The sequence below is a fragment of the Doryrhamphus excisus genome, chromosome 13 (genome assembly GCF_030265055.1).
Source record: "Doryrhamphus excisus isolate RoL2022-K1 chromosome 13, RoL_Dexc_1.0, whole genome shotgun sequence".
Classification (NCBI taxonomy): domain Eukaryota; kingdom Metazoa; phylum Chordata; class Actinopteri; order Syngnathiformes; family Syngnathidae; genus Doryrhamphus; species Doryrhamphus excisus.
Window position 1 is genome coordinate 7,889,403 of NC_080478.1, and position 18,087 is coordinate 7,907,489.

At 39.7% G+C, this 18,087-nt stretch overlaps 2 protein-coding genes across 2 annotated transcripts in view; one reads left to right on the top strand and one right to left on the bottom strand.

Annotated features, from left to right (window-relative positions):
• Nucleotides 1-17,817, bottom strand: part of LOC131140012 (uncharacterized protein C14orf132) — a 54,153-nt gene extending 36,336 nt beyond the window's left edge. Inside the window, exon 1 of the mRNA XM_058090046.1 lies at nt 17,474-17,817. Within this exon, the coding sequence (XP_057946029.1) occupies nt 17,474-17,500 (27 nt within the window). The 5' untranslated portion in view covers nt 17,501-17,817. The remainder of the gene's footprint in view (nt 1-17,473) is intronic.
• LOC131140011 (uncharacterized) overlaps nt 1-18,087 on the top strand; it is a 181,455-nt gene that overhangs the window by 67,412 nt on the left and 95,956 nt on the right. The gene's annotated exons all lie outside the window — the stretch shown is intronic.

An 18,087-nucleotide genomic window follows, 5' to 3' on the forward strand; every position in this document is an offset into this window, starting at 1 on the left:
TCGCCATTAAAGTTGCATGCATCCGAAATGAGAATAGTCCCGGTCATATGTGGTTTATGTACATAGACCATTAAAGGAACCCTGCAGCTTCACTTGTTTGATGAAAATCACGTCTATGAATCTCATGATGATACAGCAACACATTAGAAGGAGGGGACATACAGTAATTGACATTTTCTGAGAAGAAGGGAGACCATTTGTAACTGAAATTATTGGATGCATATGACACAAATGAGCTGCCAAGCTGAAATAATGGAGATGTAATGGAGGAGGCGTAATGTAAAATAATAACTTAATGTATGGATCCAGTTATTTGAGGTTCTCATTGAGCACTAAGAGCTTCGAAGCTGCCTGAGATTGAGTTATGGTTTTATTTTGGAGCAGGATCATAAAGCTAGCATTACTGTAGCTATTTGAATAACATAGAGTGTATGACACGGTGTCTATTAGAGTGTGGGCCACTGTTATAATTCTAAATTCTCCAATTGACTTTGCACTGCAAAAATGAGGAAATCTGACAAACACAGTAAGACTGGTTGTTTTCCATTGTCACAGCATTTGATAAGTGCATAAACGTTTGCCAGAGAGTAAAGTAATCTGTGATTTCACCATGGAAACAATGATGCTGGAAGACCAGTCCTTTACCATCGTTGAAGATATAGGCTTTTATCGGCGAGTAAAACCCTTGAGATCACAGTTTGTACTTCCTATCATGCTCATTTTCCGCCCTATGTATTGAGTTGTTTACTCTTATAGACACATAAAAACCCGCACGGAAAGCTTTCTAGATCTTCCAGATTCTGCAACTCTTCTGCAATTCTGCCGGCCCAAACGGCAAAAATTTACTCCATCCCCGGCCCGCCTCCAGCGATGCTCACTCTGCTGTGAACACACATTTCCTGCGTGCCATTGCTAAGACCGTGAGGTGGAGCGCAGGCATACTGCATATCTGGGCATGCCCATATAATGACATCAATAGAACTTGGTGTTAGAAAAAACATAACATACAGAGCCATACAAAACTTCTCTCGGCGCTCACTTCCGAATGCACAAACTTCTTTATCTGAAGCTTTGGCATCATTTAACAGGAGAATACAACATTGTAACAACAGTTATAGGTCAGAGAAGTGAAAAAGCATAATAGGTCCCCTTTATGATTTATAAATTGTAACATTTGATGAAGACAATAAGATTAAGATTAAGATTAAGATATGCCTTTATTCGTCCCTCAGTGGGGAAATTTGTATTGCACAGCAGCAAGAGTACAGAGTCAGTTAAGCAGTACAAAATACACAATATAGAAAAATAAAAAATATAAACAACCCAAGTATTAACAAAATCAACAGTTTTTCCCAGAGTTATATACAATATAGTATGTACGTAGATAATATGAGACGAGATGAGATATATGACCAGTCTATATACTGAGATCTTGTTAGAGAGTTAATATGAGGCATTATGGAAATACTTCACATAGAACTTAGTATATTGCATTTAAAGCCCTTAATATTGCACATGGAGGTTGATCAGATATTGCACAGTGAATGGGGTCTGGAGTAACTATACTGACTATAAAGAAATACAGGTACAGTGTGAGTTTTTGTGTGAGTTGTTGTGCAGATATGCACAAACTACAGTTAAACAAAAGGGATGCAATTTGAAAGGATAAATAGGATTAAATTAAAGTAAAATTGGGTTCATGTCCAGAAATAATTCCTATTTAATTGTGTTGTGATTCCGGCTTTTTTTTTTTTTCATTTTACACCACATTTGAAAAAAAAAAAAAAAAACTCATATTTTGACAGGCTAATGATTTCTGAAATACTTAATGATAGCAATAACTCAAGCAGCCAGGCTGATAATGAACTACAATCATAAATCATCACTGCGTCTTCTTTCTTCTGCCTTTCCCACTTTTTCAACTCTCATCATTCCCACCCATGTTTCTTTTTCATCATGACAAATGATTTTCACAAGATTTTCAGTTTTGCTTTTTATGTTGTTATACTTTAATGGCACAAAGCTGCTTTTCTATTATTATTTGCAAATATTGTGTATTATTTGTACTTTTCTGTATTATTTACATACATGAGGGGCTTGTACAACACAATACATAAAACATTTATTTCACATTTACTTTACAATTATTAAACATTTTGGCTTTTCATTTGTTTTGAAAGTTTACATTTCTTATTCAGTATAGTAACTGACATTGTCTGTGTGCACGCACAATTTTCTGCTATTTTGTTTATATTCATTTGCAGACCAAACAACTCAGTAAGCATTGGCTGTCAGGGGGAAGGCTTCAGTGGTATTTCCATTTCCCGGTCTTTGTTGTCACGACTGTCGGTTTGACAGGGTTCATTCGCTTACCTTGTTCCTTCTGTTTAAAATTGAAATATTCCTACACAGGGGCTGTTGCCTTTGCCTTAGAAATTGTCGCTTCTGTGCCTTTATTCATGTTAGCATATGTTAGCTCACGAGGCTAAGTTGCTGCTAGCACTCTGTGCTGTGTATCCACTGACTAGTAGCCCCGCCTCCACAAAGAGGCTGAATGATAGGAGGGTTCACTCTCTCTGTTTATTCCACTATAGAAACAATGCGCACAGACAAACACAGAGTGAACCCTCTTGTCATCCAGCCTGTGTGGTGCCGAATGTGCGTGTCAATTTTTCAAGTCCGGCATAATTACTGACTTTGTTTTTTTTTAATCGTTAGACTAATCGATTTATATGTAAGTCTATATGTAGACACATATATAGATATACTACACATACATACCTGCACGTGTATAATTAAACTAAATAAACCACATATTACACATGAATATAAATAGTAAAATAGTAAAGAAGCTGCTTTATGACAAACTGCTGCAATATTTGTCATCCCAAATCATACATCTCCTTTAGTCTGAGACGTACAGAATGAATACAAGAAGAATAAAGTTGCATTGAAATGATACCAGGCTGAGAGGCAAATAGATAATTTATGCAGGGATGCATAATTCATACTTCCTGAATATCAAAGGCACAGTCATATAGGAATCATCATGCAGTTAGGAGGTGAGGTCTATTAGGGAATGATGTTATTGCCTTATACTTTGCTGCCACACTCCATCAAAACTCACCACATTCATTTTACACGGATCTTCTTTCAATGAGAAATTACTCACTTGTATGCTACAAATACCGTAAATTAGAATCGTATAATTATAGATGAGGCATTATTTACCTAAACTGCAAAATCAGGCAGGCAGTAACTGAAAACTCATTATGTATAACCAGTCGTTTTAAAAATTTTGATTAGGAGTTAAACCAAAAAATGCTCTCTTTGACCACAAATCAACAGCAACAGAACCAATGTTGTAATAGCGGTACAGAGTAAACTGTGCAGCCAGCTTTATTAACACTGATGAGTTCACTGTAAACAAAAGTCGAAATGTAGTGTATAGAAGCTAGGCGAGATGTAAATCTCTTTGTGACGATTCGATACGCATTAGTGACGGGCGAGTATTGACCAAGCCATTCAAAACCCGCATTGCTACATAATTTACATGAAAGCATGATATTGTAATTAGCTACTCCTGAAGCAACATCTTATATCAGGGGTCTCAAACTCAATTTACCTGGGGGCCACTGGAGCTAGGGTCTGGGCAAGGCTGGGCCGCATCAGGTTTTCCCCCCAAAAAAACACGCATTTATTAAAAACGGAAAAATATACAAACTTTTTCAGTGCTTTGGTTCCGATTTTCTACAATAAAAGCTCTGATAAAACATTCCAATGTTCTCAAATATCATAATTTTTATTTTTCTGCACAAAATAAGATGAAAAATAAATAAACACATCAAGAATAAAGAAAATCAATCAATCAGTAATAAATAAATATAATAATAATAATAAAACGGCAAATAATAAAACTTAAGAAACCACATATAGTCGGTGGGTAGACAAATTATTTTTTTCAGATTAAAATGAACAAAGCATTATTAGAGCCCTGTAGACATGACAAAACATGACTATAGTCACATTTATACTTTTTTTATTTACAACATATTGCGCAACTGCAGGGTCTTGAGACACATGCTAACTCGCAAACTAGAGAGCTAGTGACCTAAACGGTAGCCTTCAAGTTATTTCTTAACTTAAATAGCCAAAAACGTACCACTTCCACACGGATAGGGAGGATTACTATTAACAGTTACTTAACCTTTAACATGAACATTAATCAAATGTAATAATTTTTTTCTGGGTACATGATACCATACAGCATCCATATCAAACTTGCGCGGGCCGCACTAATATTAAACTTTCATATCAAGGCGGGGGCCTCAAACTAGTGTCCTGCGGGCCACATTTGGCCCGCGGGCCGCGTGTTTGAGACCCCTGCCTTAGATGTTACACAGCATAGATTTGGATATTAAACCTCTATTTGCAAAACTAACCAGAAAGCAAATCAAGCTCCTGATTGGGTACAATCTATTTGCCTTCATTCTATGTATATAATTAACATTCCTGTGTGTCATGGCAACAACTGCCAAAGAAAGCCACACAAATCCAAACATCGACACGATTGCTTGCACTTGCTGAGCTGTGATCGAACAATGGGTGTTCAGGGCTTAGTGAGGTGCTCGTTTAATTACAATGCAGTTTAACGGCGACTCCGCCGCCATTGATCAATGCTGCACATCTACGGTACATCTTGTTTCAAAACCTGAGGCTTCACCATTAGTCATAGCTGGAACAGTAGAAGCTTTTACTTCCAGAGTGGAACAAATCTCATATAAATGCAGCACCATGTGTTTATTCTTGAATCCTCAAGCGTGTTCTCACAACATGACGGATCAATTGTGAGAAGGAGCGAGCGCTATGACGTGATTGACCTCCCCCTCAACCCATCAATAAGAGTCATCCATTAACAATGTACTAACGTCTCAGCAGGGGTTTCTTTTTCTATGTGCTTATTGGCTTTAAAAGCCTCCACCAAGGCAAGGTCATTCCAGGGTTTCTGCTACATTGTTTTACTTGAAAACAATGTTAAGTAAAATATTGTATGAATGGGTATATCAAGGGGCAATTATCAATGAATAATTTAATCATATAAAATACGTGAATGTGTATTTTAAACAATAAAAAATAAGTAAAAATAATAAAACCATTAGCGTGCAGACCTCATTAGCTAGGAGACCACGGTTCAATTCCACCCTTGTCCATCTCTGTGTGGAGTTTGCATGTTCTCCCCGTGCATGCGTGGGTTTTCTCCGGGTACTCCGGTTTCCTCCCACATTCCAAAAACATGCTAGGTTAATTGGCGACTCCAAATTGTCCATAGGTATGAATGTGAGTGTGAATGGTTGTTTGTCTATATGTGCCCTGTGATTGGCTGGCACAACCAGTCCAGGGTGTACCCCGCCTCTCGCCTGAAGACAGCTGGGATAGGTTCCAGCACCCCCCGCGACCCTCGTGAGGAAAAACGGTAGAAAATGAATGAATGAATTAATTAATAAAACCATTAAAATAAATTATTTATTATTGAGAACTATTTTTAAGGCTCTGTTTCTGATCGGTCATTGTTTCAACAGACAAACATTACCTCAAATGACGGAAGTATCGAAAGTACGTTGATTTGAGAATCAATTTTAGAGCATGAATTTTTTTATTTGGTGTAGGAGTGTGACATACATTAAGGAAAACCCCAATCAAATGTATTTTTGATGTTTACCAATAGGCTATTTGTCATTAACTCCACTGAAGACGTTATGTTCTCATCATGTTTGTTAGCAGGTTGACACCAAAAAATTAGGGTTGGGGTTATGAAATGAAATTTTGCAGCAGGCGTGCCGATTTTGACCTCCACTAAGTTCTTCACAATTTGTTACCTCTGGAGGTAAAGTTTCTTAAGTGGATGTTTCTTATCAGTCCTATGCAAAAAAAAAACAAACAGCTGCTTTACCATTTCCCCTGAAGCTTTGTAATGGGGTGACCAAGGAAGGAGCCCATTAAGTTGATCTAATTGACTTAATCACCTATGTTTTACCTCCACCAAGGAGACGAAGTTTGTGTTTGCTTGCGGGTTAGCAAGCTTGATGGATTTTCAGTTGAACTTTGAAAAGGTCGTTCATTGCAAGACATGTTTTTGACATTTCCTCTCATGTCTCAATGAGTAATACATGAATTTAAATGACGCAATTAAGGCACATGCGGGTGGGATTACTGTATAAAGGTGGCGATCCCCATTAGGAGTGTTCAGCTGTGGTGGAGCCCCAGCACTCTAGTTATTGTTTTTTTTTTAATCTCTGGCTTCACAGAAAAGCTCTCCTCCAGTTATTGTTATATCCTTAGAATACGCTTCCACTGTAGAGACGAGCTGAGTGCTTTTTGTAAAGAATGTGCATGAATAACACACAGTGAGATAACATGATCCTTTAATTGAATTTTTATGCAACCAAGAACAAAGATGGCATCGCTCTCCACCTCCTGGCAGATGCTACTTGGCTACTAAGTGTCCTGAATTGAAATTCTGAACTTTCATTTGCATGTGTGACCAGATAGTAGATGGTGCCTGGTTGAAAAATGGATTCATTTTGACCTCCTGCATTACACCAAACTGGATGAAGTCTGATTGTGGTCCTGATTGTTTCATCAACCAAGTGTAATTGTCTGAATGTGGTCAAGGGGGAGGGCTGTGGTTGACGGCCCCCCTCCTCTCCAACCCTTTCGTTGTCTGAGATGGACAGCCCTGTCAGACAGAATGTCTCTGCGAGGCAGCTCCTCCAAATAAGGCAATGAGTAATGAGATATGCTGATGGGCTGTCATGAAGAGACAAACACCTGAGGCCCGAATGCAGCACATTTTTATAACTGCTTTCTGCACATAATGGAAAAGTTTGAATGTGAAGGAAGTCAACGTGAGCAATCCTTGACTAAGTATGTTACAAAATTAAGAAAACAAACACTCGCAGATCACTAGTCAGCCCTGAGGTGTTTGGTGCCCTTTGTGTCTCCCTTTTTAGATCAAGCTAATGTGAAACTGTCTGTTAAAGCTGCCGTTTTTGTGCCTTTTTTTACATGGTGCTGTTCTGTATAAACAGCACCAACACAGAATGGGGTGAGGGTCAAGCCGGCAATTGATATGCCTTTGGAAGTAGGCAAGAAGAAGGAAGAAGGACAAGTGTCCACACTCCACTGTGTTGTGTTGAAAACAATTGTTGCTAGCCAACAAGTTGTTTATGTATTTGTTACAGCAATACCAGAGCAGTGGTTAACTTGTAATGATCTCATTGTGGATGCCGTGTCGCTGTGTAAAAGCGCACACAATTACGGCATGTTCATGTTGTTGTTTTCTGTGTAAAAGGCACAGGGGACTAACTGACTCTGATGCAGTAATTTTTTGTAATATTGTTGATACTCTTTATAAAACAGGGGTCTCAAACATGCGGCCGGCGGGACAAGTGTGGCTCACAGGACACTAGTTTGAAGCCCCCGCCTTGATATGGAAGTTTAATGTTAATGCAGCCCGCGCAAGTTTGATATGGATGCTGTATGGTATCATGTACCCAGAAAAAATTATTACGTTTGATTAATGTTCATGTTAAAGGTTAAATAACTGTTAATAGTTATCCTCCCTATCCGTGTGGAAGTGGTAAGTTTTTGGCTATTTAAGTTTAAAGGAAATAACTTGAAGGCTACCATTTAGGTCGCTAGCTCTCTAGTTTGCGAGTTAGCATGTGTCTCAAGACCCTGCGCAATATGTTGTAAATAAAAAGAGTATAAATGTGACTATAGTCGTGTTTTGTCATGTCTACAGGGCTCTAATAATGCTTTGTTCATTTTAATCTGAAAAAATAATTTGTCAACCCACCAACTATATGTGGTTTCTTAAGTTTTTATTATTTGCCGTTTTATTATTATTATTATTATATTTATTTATTACTGATTGATTGATTTTCTTTATTCTTGATTTGTTTATTTATTTTTCATCTTATTTTGTGCAGAAAAATAAAAATGAAGATATTTGAGAACAGTGGAATGTTTTATCAGAGCTTTTCTTGTAGAAAATCGGAACCAAAGCACTGAAAAAGTTTGTATATTTTTCTGTTTTTAATAAATGCGTTTTTTGTTTTTTTTTGGAAAACCTGATGCGGCCCAGTCTTGCCCAGACCCTAGCTCCAGTGGCCCCCAGGTAAATTGAGTTTGAGACCCCTGTTATAAAAGACTATTCTGAAATACCATAACCCTAGCAGTGTTTCTTAGGGACATCTGATGATATAATACAGTATATAATATTGACCAATATTGACATACAAATTTGATATCAGTTGTATCAGTATCAGATTTTCTACTGATAATGGTATTGGCTCATGAGCAATAATGTGCTCTACACAGCAACAAGCTTGCAAGCTCAATATGTCCGCGGTCCATCCATGCGGGTCGGGGTTTTGGGTCCAGCAGTCTCAGTAAAAAAGCCCAGACTTCCTAGTCTCTGGCCACCTCTTTCAGTTCCACCAGATAGCAGGGCTTCCCTGGCCAACAGTGTGTCCTCGGTCTTCTCCGGGTACTCCTCACAACTCCACCTCAACTGACTCCTCTCGAAAACAAGAAAATCATATCCATCGCTTGTATTCACGATCATGCTCTTCCGGTCATGATGCAAGATCCAGTCAGGAATTATTTCCAGGTTTCACCTTTTGAATGGAAATACAATATGTATGTAACTGAGGGTCTTAATAAAATGTAGTCGTGCAAGCTAACACAACGAAAGGACAGCAGCCACGAAGCTCAGTAGGAACTATTATTAGCATACTATATTATTTGCATGCTGGTAGCCTCGTCTCACTGTCTACACACACATGTCAAGAGCCGAATAGCAAAACCGATAAAAACACTTCCATCCTGTTAGATGGCATCTGACAAAATAAGGGTCTCAGAATAATCTGCAACAGCTTCAATTCTCAATGAAAGTATTGGTTATGTGGCGGGAAGTAAGGCATGTATCTTCAAATGATGTTTTTAAATGACATGTTCAGACAAGCTGCACTGTAGCCGAGTGGTTAGCACGTTAGCACGTGGTTCGAATCTCTGCTCATGGTTTTCTGCGTGTACTCCGGTTTCCTTCCACATTCCAAAAACATGCAAGTTAGGCAACTCCAAATTGTCCATAGATATGAATGTGAGTGTGAATGGTTGTTTGAATATATGTGCCCTGTGATTGGCTGGCGATCAGTACCTCGGGTCTTGCCCCTGCGATGCGACTCTAATGAGGATATTCAAAGACGCTTTACAGTGAGATAAAAACAAAATAAAGCTGAAAATCAGTGCAGAAAAGCACATTTACAGAACACAACATACAGAAGTAAAAATAAAGCACAGCAGTCAAGTATAAAAAGTCAGACATTAAAAAAAGATTTGAGCAGGTGGGTTCAAATTGTTTTTTGAAGGTGGGAAGGTCAGAGCAAGCATTGAGTGAATAGGGCAATGAATTCCAGAGGGTGGTTCAGCGATGGAGAAGGCTCTGTCTCCCCAGGTTCGGAGCTTAGTAAAAGAAGCATAATGTGTTCATTACACAAGATGAGACCTGACATTAATTTAAGGGAAGACCTGCTACCAATATCGGTGTCTGTCGTGAAGTGCTGGACATCGGTATATCTGATATTGGTAAAAAGCCAATATCAAGCATGTCTAGTGTTTTTCTTTCTAATAGATGTTTTATTTGTAAGAGATAATCCAATTACAAACAGATTACCTGTTCCTGCTGAGGTCCCATTCCAGGGACACCACACTGCCAGCCCCTAGTTTACCTTTAACAACCAATTTTAATTTGGGGGGCCTTTGGGGTAGTTATGATTGTGCCCTTGGGCCTGGCAATAAGTGAGTAAGAAAGAAGAATCCAATCATTTTTACAGTCTAGTTACTCCACCTGCTTAATAATTACGATGTATTTTTTGAAATATTACCGGTAGTAAATTTTGTCTGTTACGTAGTTGAATATAGCCTTTTATTATTTTTTTTAAAAAATGCATATTTAAGCAAATTTTACACATTCCTGAAGATATGTGATGAGACACAATATAGTAGTACAGTATTGTACACTGGTCACTAGGTGTCAGTAATGTTCCTATAGCGACAGGGGTATTGTGAAGTTCTGTGCTGCTGTTTTGGAGTGTAGGCTATAGAGAGCAGTAACTTTCTGCGTGCGGGGGTTACAGCTTGCGCTCAGGAAATAAGTCCGTAGAAGTCTGTGCTATTCATTCCTGTGATGATAAATTAGATTCCTTTTACTGACTCAAGTTTTTATGACTCAGTCACTGAAATGAGTACACTGACTGAATTCCCTGTTCGTTCTTGCCACATCTAATATGGCGGTGATTTGGACATATGATTCAGTACTCAATGCGGCGAGAAACTTGCACATGTGTGTTGAAATTTTTGGGTGTTCGGAACAGATTAATTGGATTTACATAATTTTCTAGAGGAAAACTTGGTTAGCATTGGACCTTCTGGAGCTGATTAATCGCATTAACCAAGGCACGACTTTATGTCTTAAATGGCTTATTTAATACATTCATTAATTCATTTTCTACTGCTTTTTCCTCACGAGGATCGCGGGGGGTGCTGGAGCCGATCCCATCTGTGGCGGGGTACACCCTGGACTGGTCGCCAGCCAATCACAGGGCACATATAGACAAACAACCATTCACACTCACAGTCATACCTATGGACAATTTGGAGTGGCCAATTAACCTAGCATGTTTTTGGAATGTGGGAGGAAACCGGAGTACCCGGAGAAAACCCACGCATGCACGGGAGAACAACCTCCCCGACGAGGGAATTGAACCCTGGTCTTCTAGCTGTGAGGTCTGCTCGCTAACCACTCGACCGCCGTGCCGCTACTTATTTAATACAGTGGTATGAAATGAAATGGTATGAAATTTTTCCTTTATAAATCACTGGTTGTTTGGATCACAACTAAATATATAATATAGCAGACAAACACACTAATGTATGAGAAGTGAAATGAAGTTCATAGGATTTACAGAAAGTGTGCAATAAACAAAAAATAAAAAATAAACAAAAGTAGGCAGGTGCCTAAATTTGGGCACCCTTGTTGTTTTGATTTCAATACCTTCAGTCCTAATTATTGGAACACAAAATTTGTTTGGTAAACTCACTGACCCTTGGCTTACATATGTAAGTGAAGCCAATCATGAGAAAAGGTATTTAAGGTAGCCAATCGCAAGTTGTTCTCCTCTTTGCATCTTCTCCAACAAGTAGCAACATGGTAGCCTCAAAACAATTGTCAAACGATCTGAGAGCAAGATTGTTCAACATCATGGCTTAGTCGAAGAATACAAAAGCTAGCTCAGAGATTTCAGCTTTCAGGTTCCACTCTGAGGAACATAGTACGGAAAACCACAGGCACAGTTCTGGAGTAGCAGGGCAAGAAAAATCTCAGATAAGTTGAGGCGAAGGATGGTGAGAACAGTCAAACTCAACCCGCAGACCAGCTCCAAAGACCTACAACATACGACTAATTATGCATTTTTTGTCTTGTGCGACTTATACTCCGGACCACTTGTAGTCCAGAAAATAGGGTACTTGACTGCAATACACGTGGGCTCACTGTATTGATTTTTTTTGATGTAGCACTGTTAAAAGTGAAACTGGATTTTATTTTACACATTAAGAAAGTGATCTGCAAGTACTTTCCTGCTATTTTTTTGTTATGGTATATTTTTGTATATAAAACGCCAGTAGTAGGTAAGTGTGAGACATGTGTGATGAATCATAGTTTGCTTGAATGAACAAAAGGCCTAAATCTAAAAAGACTATGCAAAAAAATACAACGGTACAGTAAAAGTGGTAATGGTAATGGTAATGGTAATGGTAATGGTAATGGTAATGGTAATGGTAATGGTAATGGTTTAATTTCATTTGAACATGCATCAGATTACAATTGAGTGCATCCCATAATCAGTTCACAGTTCCACATGTCCAAAAGGAGTAGGAAGAAGCAAAGCTTATTAAATCCTACCCCTCCATCTGGTACTTTTACAATCAGTAACTGTTACATTTGTTCACTTCCTATATTCCAGGTATGATTTTTATACATATATATGTATATAACATTATAAACATAAATAAATGTGACACAGTGTCATGGAATTTGTATTTTTTTCCCCTGCCTACAGGCCGCTAGTGCAATACAAAAAGTGTATAATCACATGCAGAAATTAAAGCAGAATAAAACAACGCTTTGAGTACCTGCAAGATTGAAAGGGCTACACAAGTCAAAACTTATTAAAACGTACAAATTTACATGTCATTGAAGGCATCTAGCGCAAGTCTTTGCTGATGACTTGCAGTTACATTGGTACATGTTTGTATATTTCTGAGGTAAACTTTTGGAGTGTTTAGTTGCTGTGTGACGAGTTTAGTGTTTTTAGTAAAGTGTTGTTAGCAAGTTATGTTGTTCATCTGGTACTTTTACAATCAGTAACTGTTACATTTGTTCACTTCCTGCTTTCCATAATACAGTTTGGGTTTTTTTGTTTTTTTTAATAATGCACCTCGTACCGAAGTACAAGGTGATATGACCATCCAATGACATAATGGGTACCATAGTAACTGTCAATATAGTGATATATATAGCACATCATGACAAAAGTGGGCTTGTATTACAAAAACCTTGCAACAAAAAGAAGAATGTGGCAAAACTGGGCCTAATTACTGTCTCAGCTTGAAGCGCTTGGCTTTACCTTTGTTTTTTTTTTGTCTTGAGGGATGAGTCGTTCCATCACTTGAGGATTTACACTACTAATGAACTTCATGTGCTGTCACAATATACGCAACTAATAGTCACTTATTTTATCCCTCCACGAGGGCTGACTGTTCCCAAGGTAGATGACAGCTCTGGCAGATTGTATCATCTTTTGGAGAGAAAATGATGGTAAAGGTCCAATGAGTCACAGTCCCCACTGGGGTGACTTGAGACTCAGGGAGTTGAACTCTTAACTGCAGCCATAATCTGCACTTCTACGACTGAGGAAACTATATGACCAGAGTCCACATAGCCATCTTGTAGAAGATGAAGCTCCATTGTTCCATTGAAGGAAAAAAACACTGTAAATCACAATGGTTCCCTCTCCACTACGCTGTACGGAAAACATCTCAGGTGGGATATTTTTGTCATGTCGGTAACGTTGGAAGCCATCAGGGCTGTCAAGGTAACATTTTCAACATGTTTAATGCAACCTGTCAGGCTGCAAGAGGCTTTGCTTATGCAGCTCAACAATCCCACGGTGTTCAAAGAGAGAAAGCTTTTTTGCCTTTGTCATCAAGAGATCATGACAGGGAGTGACAGGTGAAAACCTGACAGAAAACTGTATTCATTAATTCATTTTCTACCGCTTTTTCCTCACGAGGGTCGCGGGGGTGCTGGAGCCTATCCCAGCTGTCTTCGGGCGAGAGGCGGGGTACACCCCAGACTGGTCGCCAGCCAATCACAGGGCACATATAGACAAACAACCATTCACACTCACTTTGGAGTCGCCAATTAACCTAGCATGTTTTTGGAATGTGGGAGGAAACCGGAGTACCCGGAGAAAACCCACGCATGCACGGGGAGAACATGCAAACTCCACACAGAGATGGCCTAGGGTGGAATTGAACCCTGGTCTCCTAGCTGTGAGGTCTGCACGCTAACCACTCGACCGCCGTGCCGCCAGAAAACTGTATTGAATCAGAATTTTTGTCAAGTCTATTGTCACGACAGTTTAGTTGGTTTCTGCTTCTATGCCTTGGTTCCTGTTTTGGTAGCATTTCCTGTTTTGCCCTGGGTTTTGTCTGCCTGCTTTGCTTTTCCCTTTTCATTCGCACCTGTTGCTATTTGTGTTCCCCTCCTATTTAGTTCAGGTGCGTTTGTTGTTGCATTGTTTGTTGTAGCTCCCCACGCTACTCTAACCGTCTTCGCTCGTATCCTGCTGCTGTATATCAGCTATCTCTATTAAAATAGACTTTTTATCTGCACTTGGGTGTCCTGTTCTCTGCATACTGGGGGTCGCGTCACAATGCCGAAGCCAAAACGTAACATCTATTTCTGTTCAGTTCCACTTCAGTCCAATAACATGAATCCAGCGGCACCTCAAGCCTTGCATTTATATACCTTATTCTCTTAGGTATTTCATCAGTGGCCCAAGTACCATTTGCAGACTCCGTAATCGCTTCCTAGTGTTCCAAAACCAACACACTCCTCAGGCTGCAACACTGCGTGTGTGTGAGCGTGCGTGCATGTGTCGCTGATGAAGAAGGTAGCGACCCGCGGCTGTTGGTTGAGCGACTTCACACAATGATGCTCAAACATCCCTCAGTTATGAATATGATTATCAGATCCCTGCTACTGCTATTCTTAGTTTTTCAAAAGCACCAAAGGCTCGGTGACATTTTTTTTTTTTTGCCTGCGTGAGATGAATAATTTACTTCTTTTGATATTTCACTCACGGAAAGTTTACACAATTAGAGAATCACAGCAGTCGCACGTCACATTGGTTCAGTTGTAGAACACTATCACTCACGTCATTTTAAACCGAGAGAGGAAAAGGAGTGCATGCTTCAATGCATTTCTATTTAGGAGCGGGTGGAGTTCCCCTTATTGAAACAATTGGGAATCATTGTTTCACAGCTTGTTTTCACTTTCACAATTGCTTGTAGGGATATCAGCCTCTTTTAGACAAAGACACAGCAAAATTGGGTCCTAATAAAAGATTCACCATTTATCCGCTTGTGCTTTTTACACAGAACCCAGCTGTGTGCCTTTTCACACAGTGACACGACCTCAGATGGCAGTATTTGCTTTCAATACAACAGAAGTGTCTGATGTTAAAGCCAACACCCCAATTCTGACATTTCAGAAAACCTTTTTACACAGGAGGCGTCCCACCTCTGTTAGAACACTGACATTTATTCATTCATTCATTCTTATCCTCACGAGGGTCACGGAGGTGCTGGAGCCTATCCCAGCTGTCTTCGGGCGAGAGGCGGGGTACACCCTGGACCGGTGGCCAGCCAATCACAGGGCACATATAGACAAACAACCATTCACACTCACATTCATACCTATGGACAATTTGTAGTCGCTAATTAACCTAGCATGTTTTTGGAATGTGGGAGGAAACCGGAGTACCTGGAGAAAACCCACGCATGCACGGGGAGAACATGTAAACTCCACACAGAGATGGCCGAGGGTGGGATTGAACCCTGGTCTGCGCGCTAACCACTCGACCGCTGTGCAGCCCAGAACACTGACAATACCTTTTAAATGCGTAAAGTTGCTGAGATTACTTAATTACCCTCTTTCTGTTGGAAAAAGGGCAGAAAAATACCAGCATTAACAGGCTGTGTGAAAAGGGCTATTCTCACAAATGAGAAAGCAGAAAGCCGCCAAATGAAGCAAATCAAACATTTTCACTGAAGACTTTGTCCATTTTTGCATTTCACACAGAATGCAACTGCATGACAATGTCCTGTTCTGGTTAATTGATAACTTCATTTCTATCATTCCGTGTCTGTGCTGTTTATACGTACAGACAAGCAACACAAGGAAAAAGCTAGGATTTACAGTATGAAAGAGGCTACTGCCACAAATTTAGGGCCCTAAAATTTCTGCGTTGACGGAATTGCAGAATTGGCCAATAAAAATGGATTCTGCTGTTAGACGAGGAAACTCATTGAAATTGATGCTGGCAAAAAACAAAAAGGGTAAAAAAAAAAAAAGGTGGGGGGGGGGGTAAAAAACAGTATTCAACAGCAAATTGTAAAGTGCCATTCGGCAATATTCAGCACTAATCCGCTCGTGCCCGTTATGCAAAACCCCACAATGTGCACTTTCACACAGCAGCACAACATGAACTCAATATTCCTGTATTCACTAGAGTATGTTTAATATTCAAAACACTTCTGATACATGTAAACACATTGATACATGTAAATAATAGCCAATTCCAAAGTTGTTTTCTGGTTACTAAAAACTCGATTCAGACCTCTTGGCATATGCCACATCAACCTGAATATTAGGTCATACAAATCTTGGATGCATATCCATGCATATAACTAAGCAATTAAGCCTCAATAAAGTGAGGAGCTTCTCATTTGTTAAACAAGAAAAATTTTGATTTGTTTCAGCTCAAGCAATTGGTTGTAGAACTGTGCAACGCGTGAAAAAAAAGTGGAAGGACAGCGGCGAAACATGATCTTTGCGCAGTGGTCCAAATTTCCCGTCATTAATAAAAGAGCAAGACAAGGTCAAACTTGTGGAAAACAATACCACTGTAATGAAAGCTGAAGGTGGTCCAATGAAAAACTGCTCATTGCTCAGACTGCCAAAGATTGTGGGATTTGTTTGGGTCTGGCATGTCATTGACTGGAACCGGTAAATGTGTACATTTCTGTAATGATAAATAGCCCTAAAGCTGGAAAAACCTTAAAAAAAAGCTAGTTTGGTCTGTACAACTGATCAAGTAAAGCATAGATGGAAACTACTTCAATCATCTGAGAGGTACCTACCATGCAAGTTGAAAGTACTTGCAAGTTTTTATTGTACCATGGCCATGAATATTGCCATTACCTTCTCCGTCATGCAGCATAGCTTGACAAAGCTATGGTGACCTCCTTGACCATCAGTCCTGACTGCGAACCATCATTCAACTCTGCGTTTTTTTTGGTTGGTATGAACAGGATAATCATTTCTTTCGTCATCTTTATCCATTGTTAATAACATGTATACAAATAATGGTTTTAGTCAAGCATTTTGGCTTAAGGTTCCAGTACAACAATATTCGGAGCGTGTTCATTACCATGTAAACAGGTATATTCTTATTGCTTGTGGATGCAAAAAGTCTCAGCCGAGATATTGTGTGGATGTAATCGAAGTCGGCTCGCATCTGACTGTTGAGAAAAGTGCAAGTTTAACTTCATTGTCCCCATTTTCGAAACAGGGAAAAAAGGTTGCTTTCACAGACCGTGTGCAAGGGGGATACTGTCAAATAAAAGAAGCAGCAGATCCCGATTGAAGCAAATTATGACATTTGCACTGCGTGCCCACATGAGAGCCATGCTGCAGACTAAAATCAATTCCGAGTGCAACATTCCCACAAAAGATACACAGGCAACACATTTAATTGCAGCTGAATTGAAATGTACCACTAAATTAAATTAACCTCAAAACACCAAATCATAGCTACTTAGTGAGCGGGTGCCTTGCTTGAGGGCACTTCAGCTGTTTGTGGGAATCAAACCTGAAGCTTTTCATCCCCCTATCCCAGATACATATGTTACCATTTGGGCAGTCATCATTATGGTAAACTGGTTGAAGTTATTCAGTCAATGAAGTTAGAGGATATTCAGTAATAGGATGCTGGCTTGTTTCAAAAGCCGAAATGCTCCTGAAATGAGAAAGTTCTGATGTTCTAAAAACAACGCTCACCTGCGCGGCCATGAAGGAGAGATCCATGCTGTTGCTCGGCTCAGGGTGAAGGCACTCACAGTGGAAGAACCAGCAGCGGCAACCCGTGAGCGTGTTTTTCCAACACCCCCCTCCTCCTCCTTTTCTTCTTTTTCTTCTTCTCCTTCAACTCCTCATCGAGCATGTGACCCCGCTTTTGTTTTTATTCTCGCACCTCTTTTTTGGACATGCACAAGTTGCAGTCGCGCGCTTCACGGTTCCATCGTGACATCAGAATGGAGGAGGAGGAGGAGAAGAGAGCGGGCTGAATAACAAGGCGAGGATGAGAGGCAGGAAGGAGGAGATGTGGATGCAGGAGACAGCATGAGAGGATGTGGAGGAGAGTGTGTGCAGACACATTGTCTTTCTCTCTCCTCGCTGTCTAGGTCAAGCAAAAAAAAAAAAAAAACAAAACACAAAAATACATGCACTTCTAGACAGAACAAATGGAAGAGATCGGGATGATCAGTGACTTCTGGTACCGCTTTTCAGGAAGTGTACCCTTATGAATGCTTTATAAATCTATTCATAGATTGTTGCAGGTTTAAAAGGCATAATAAGTCGCCATGTGATAAGACTTAAAGTGTTCATGACAC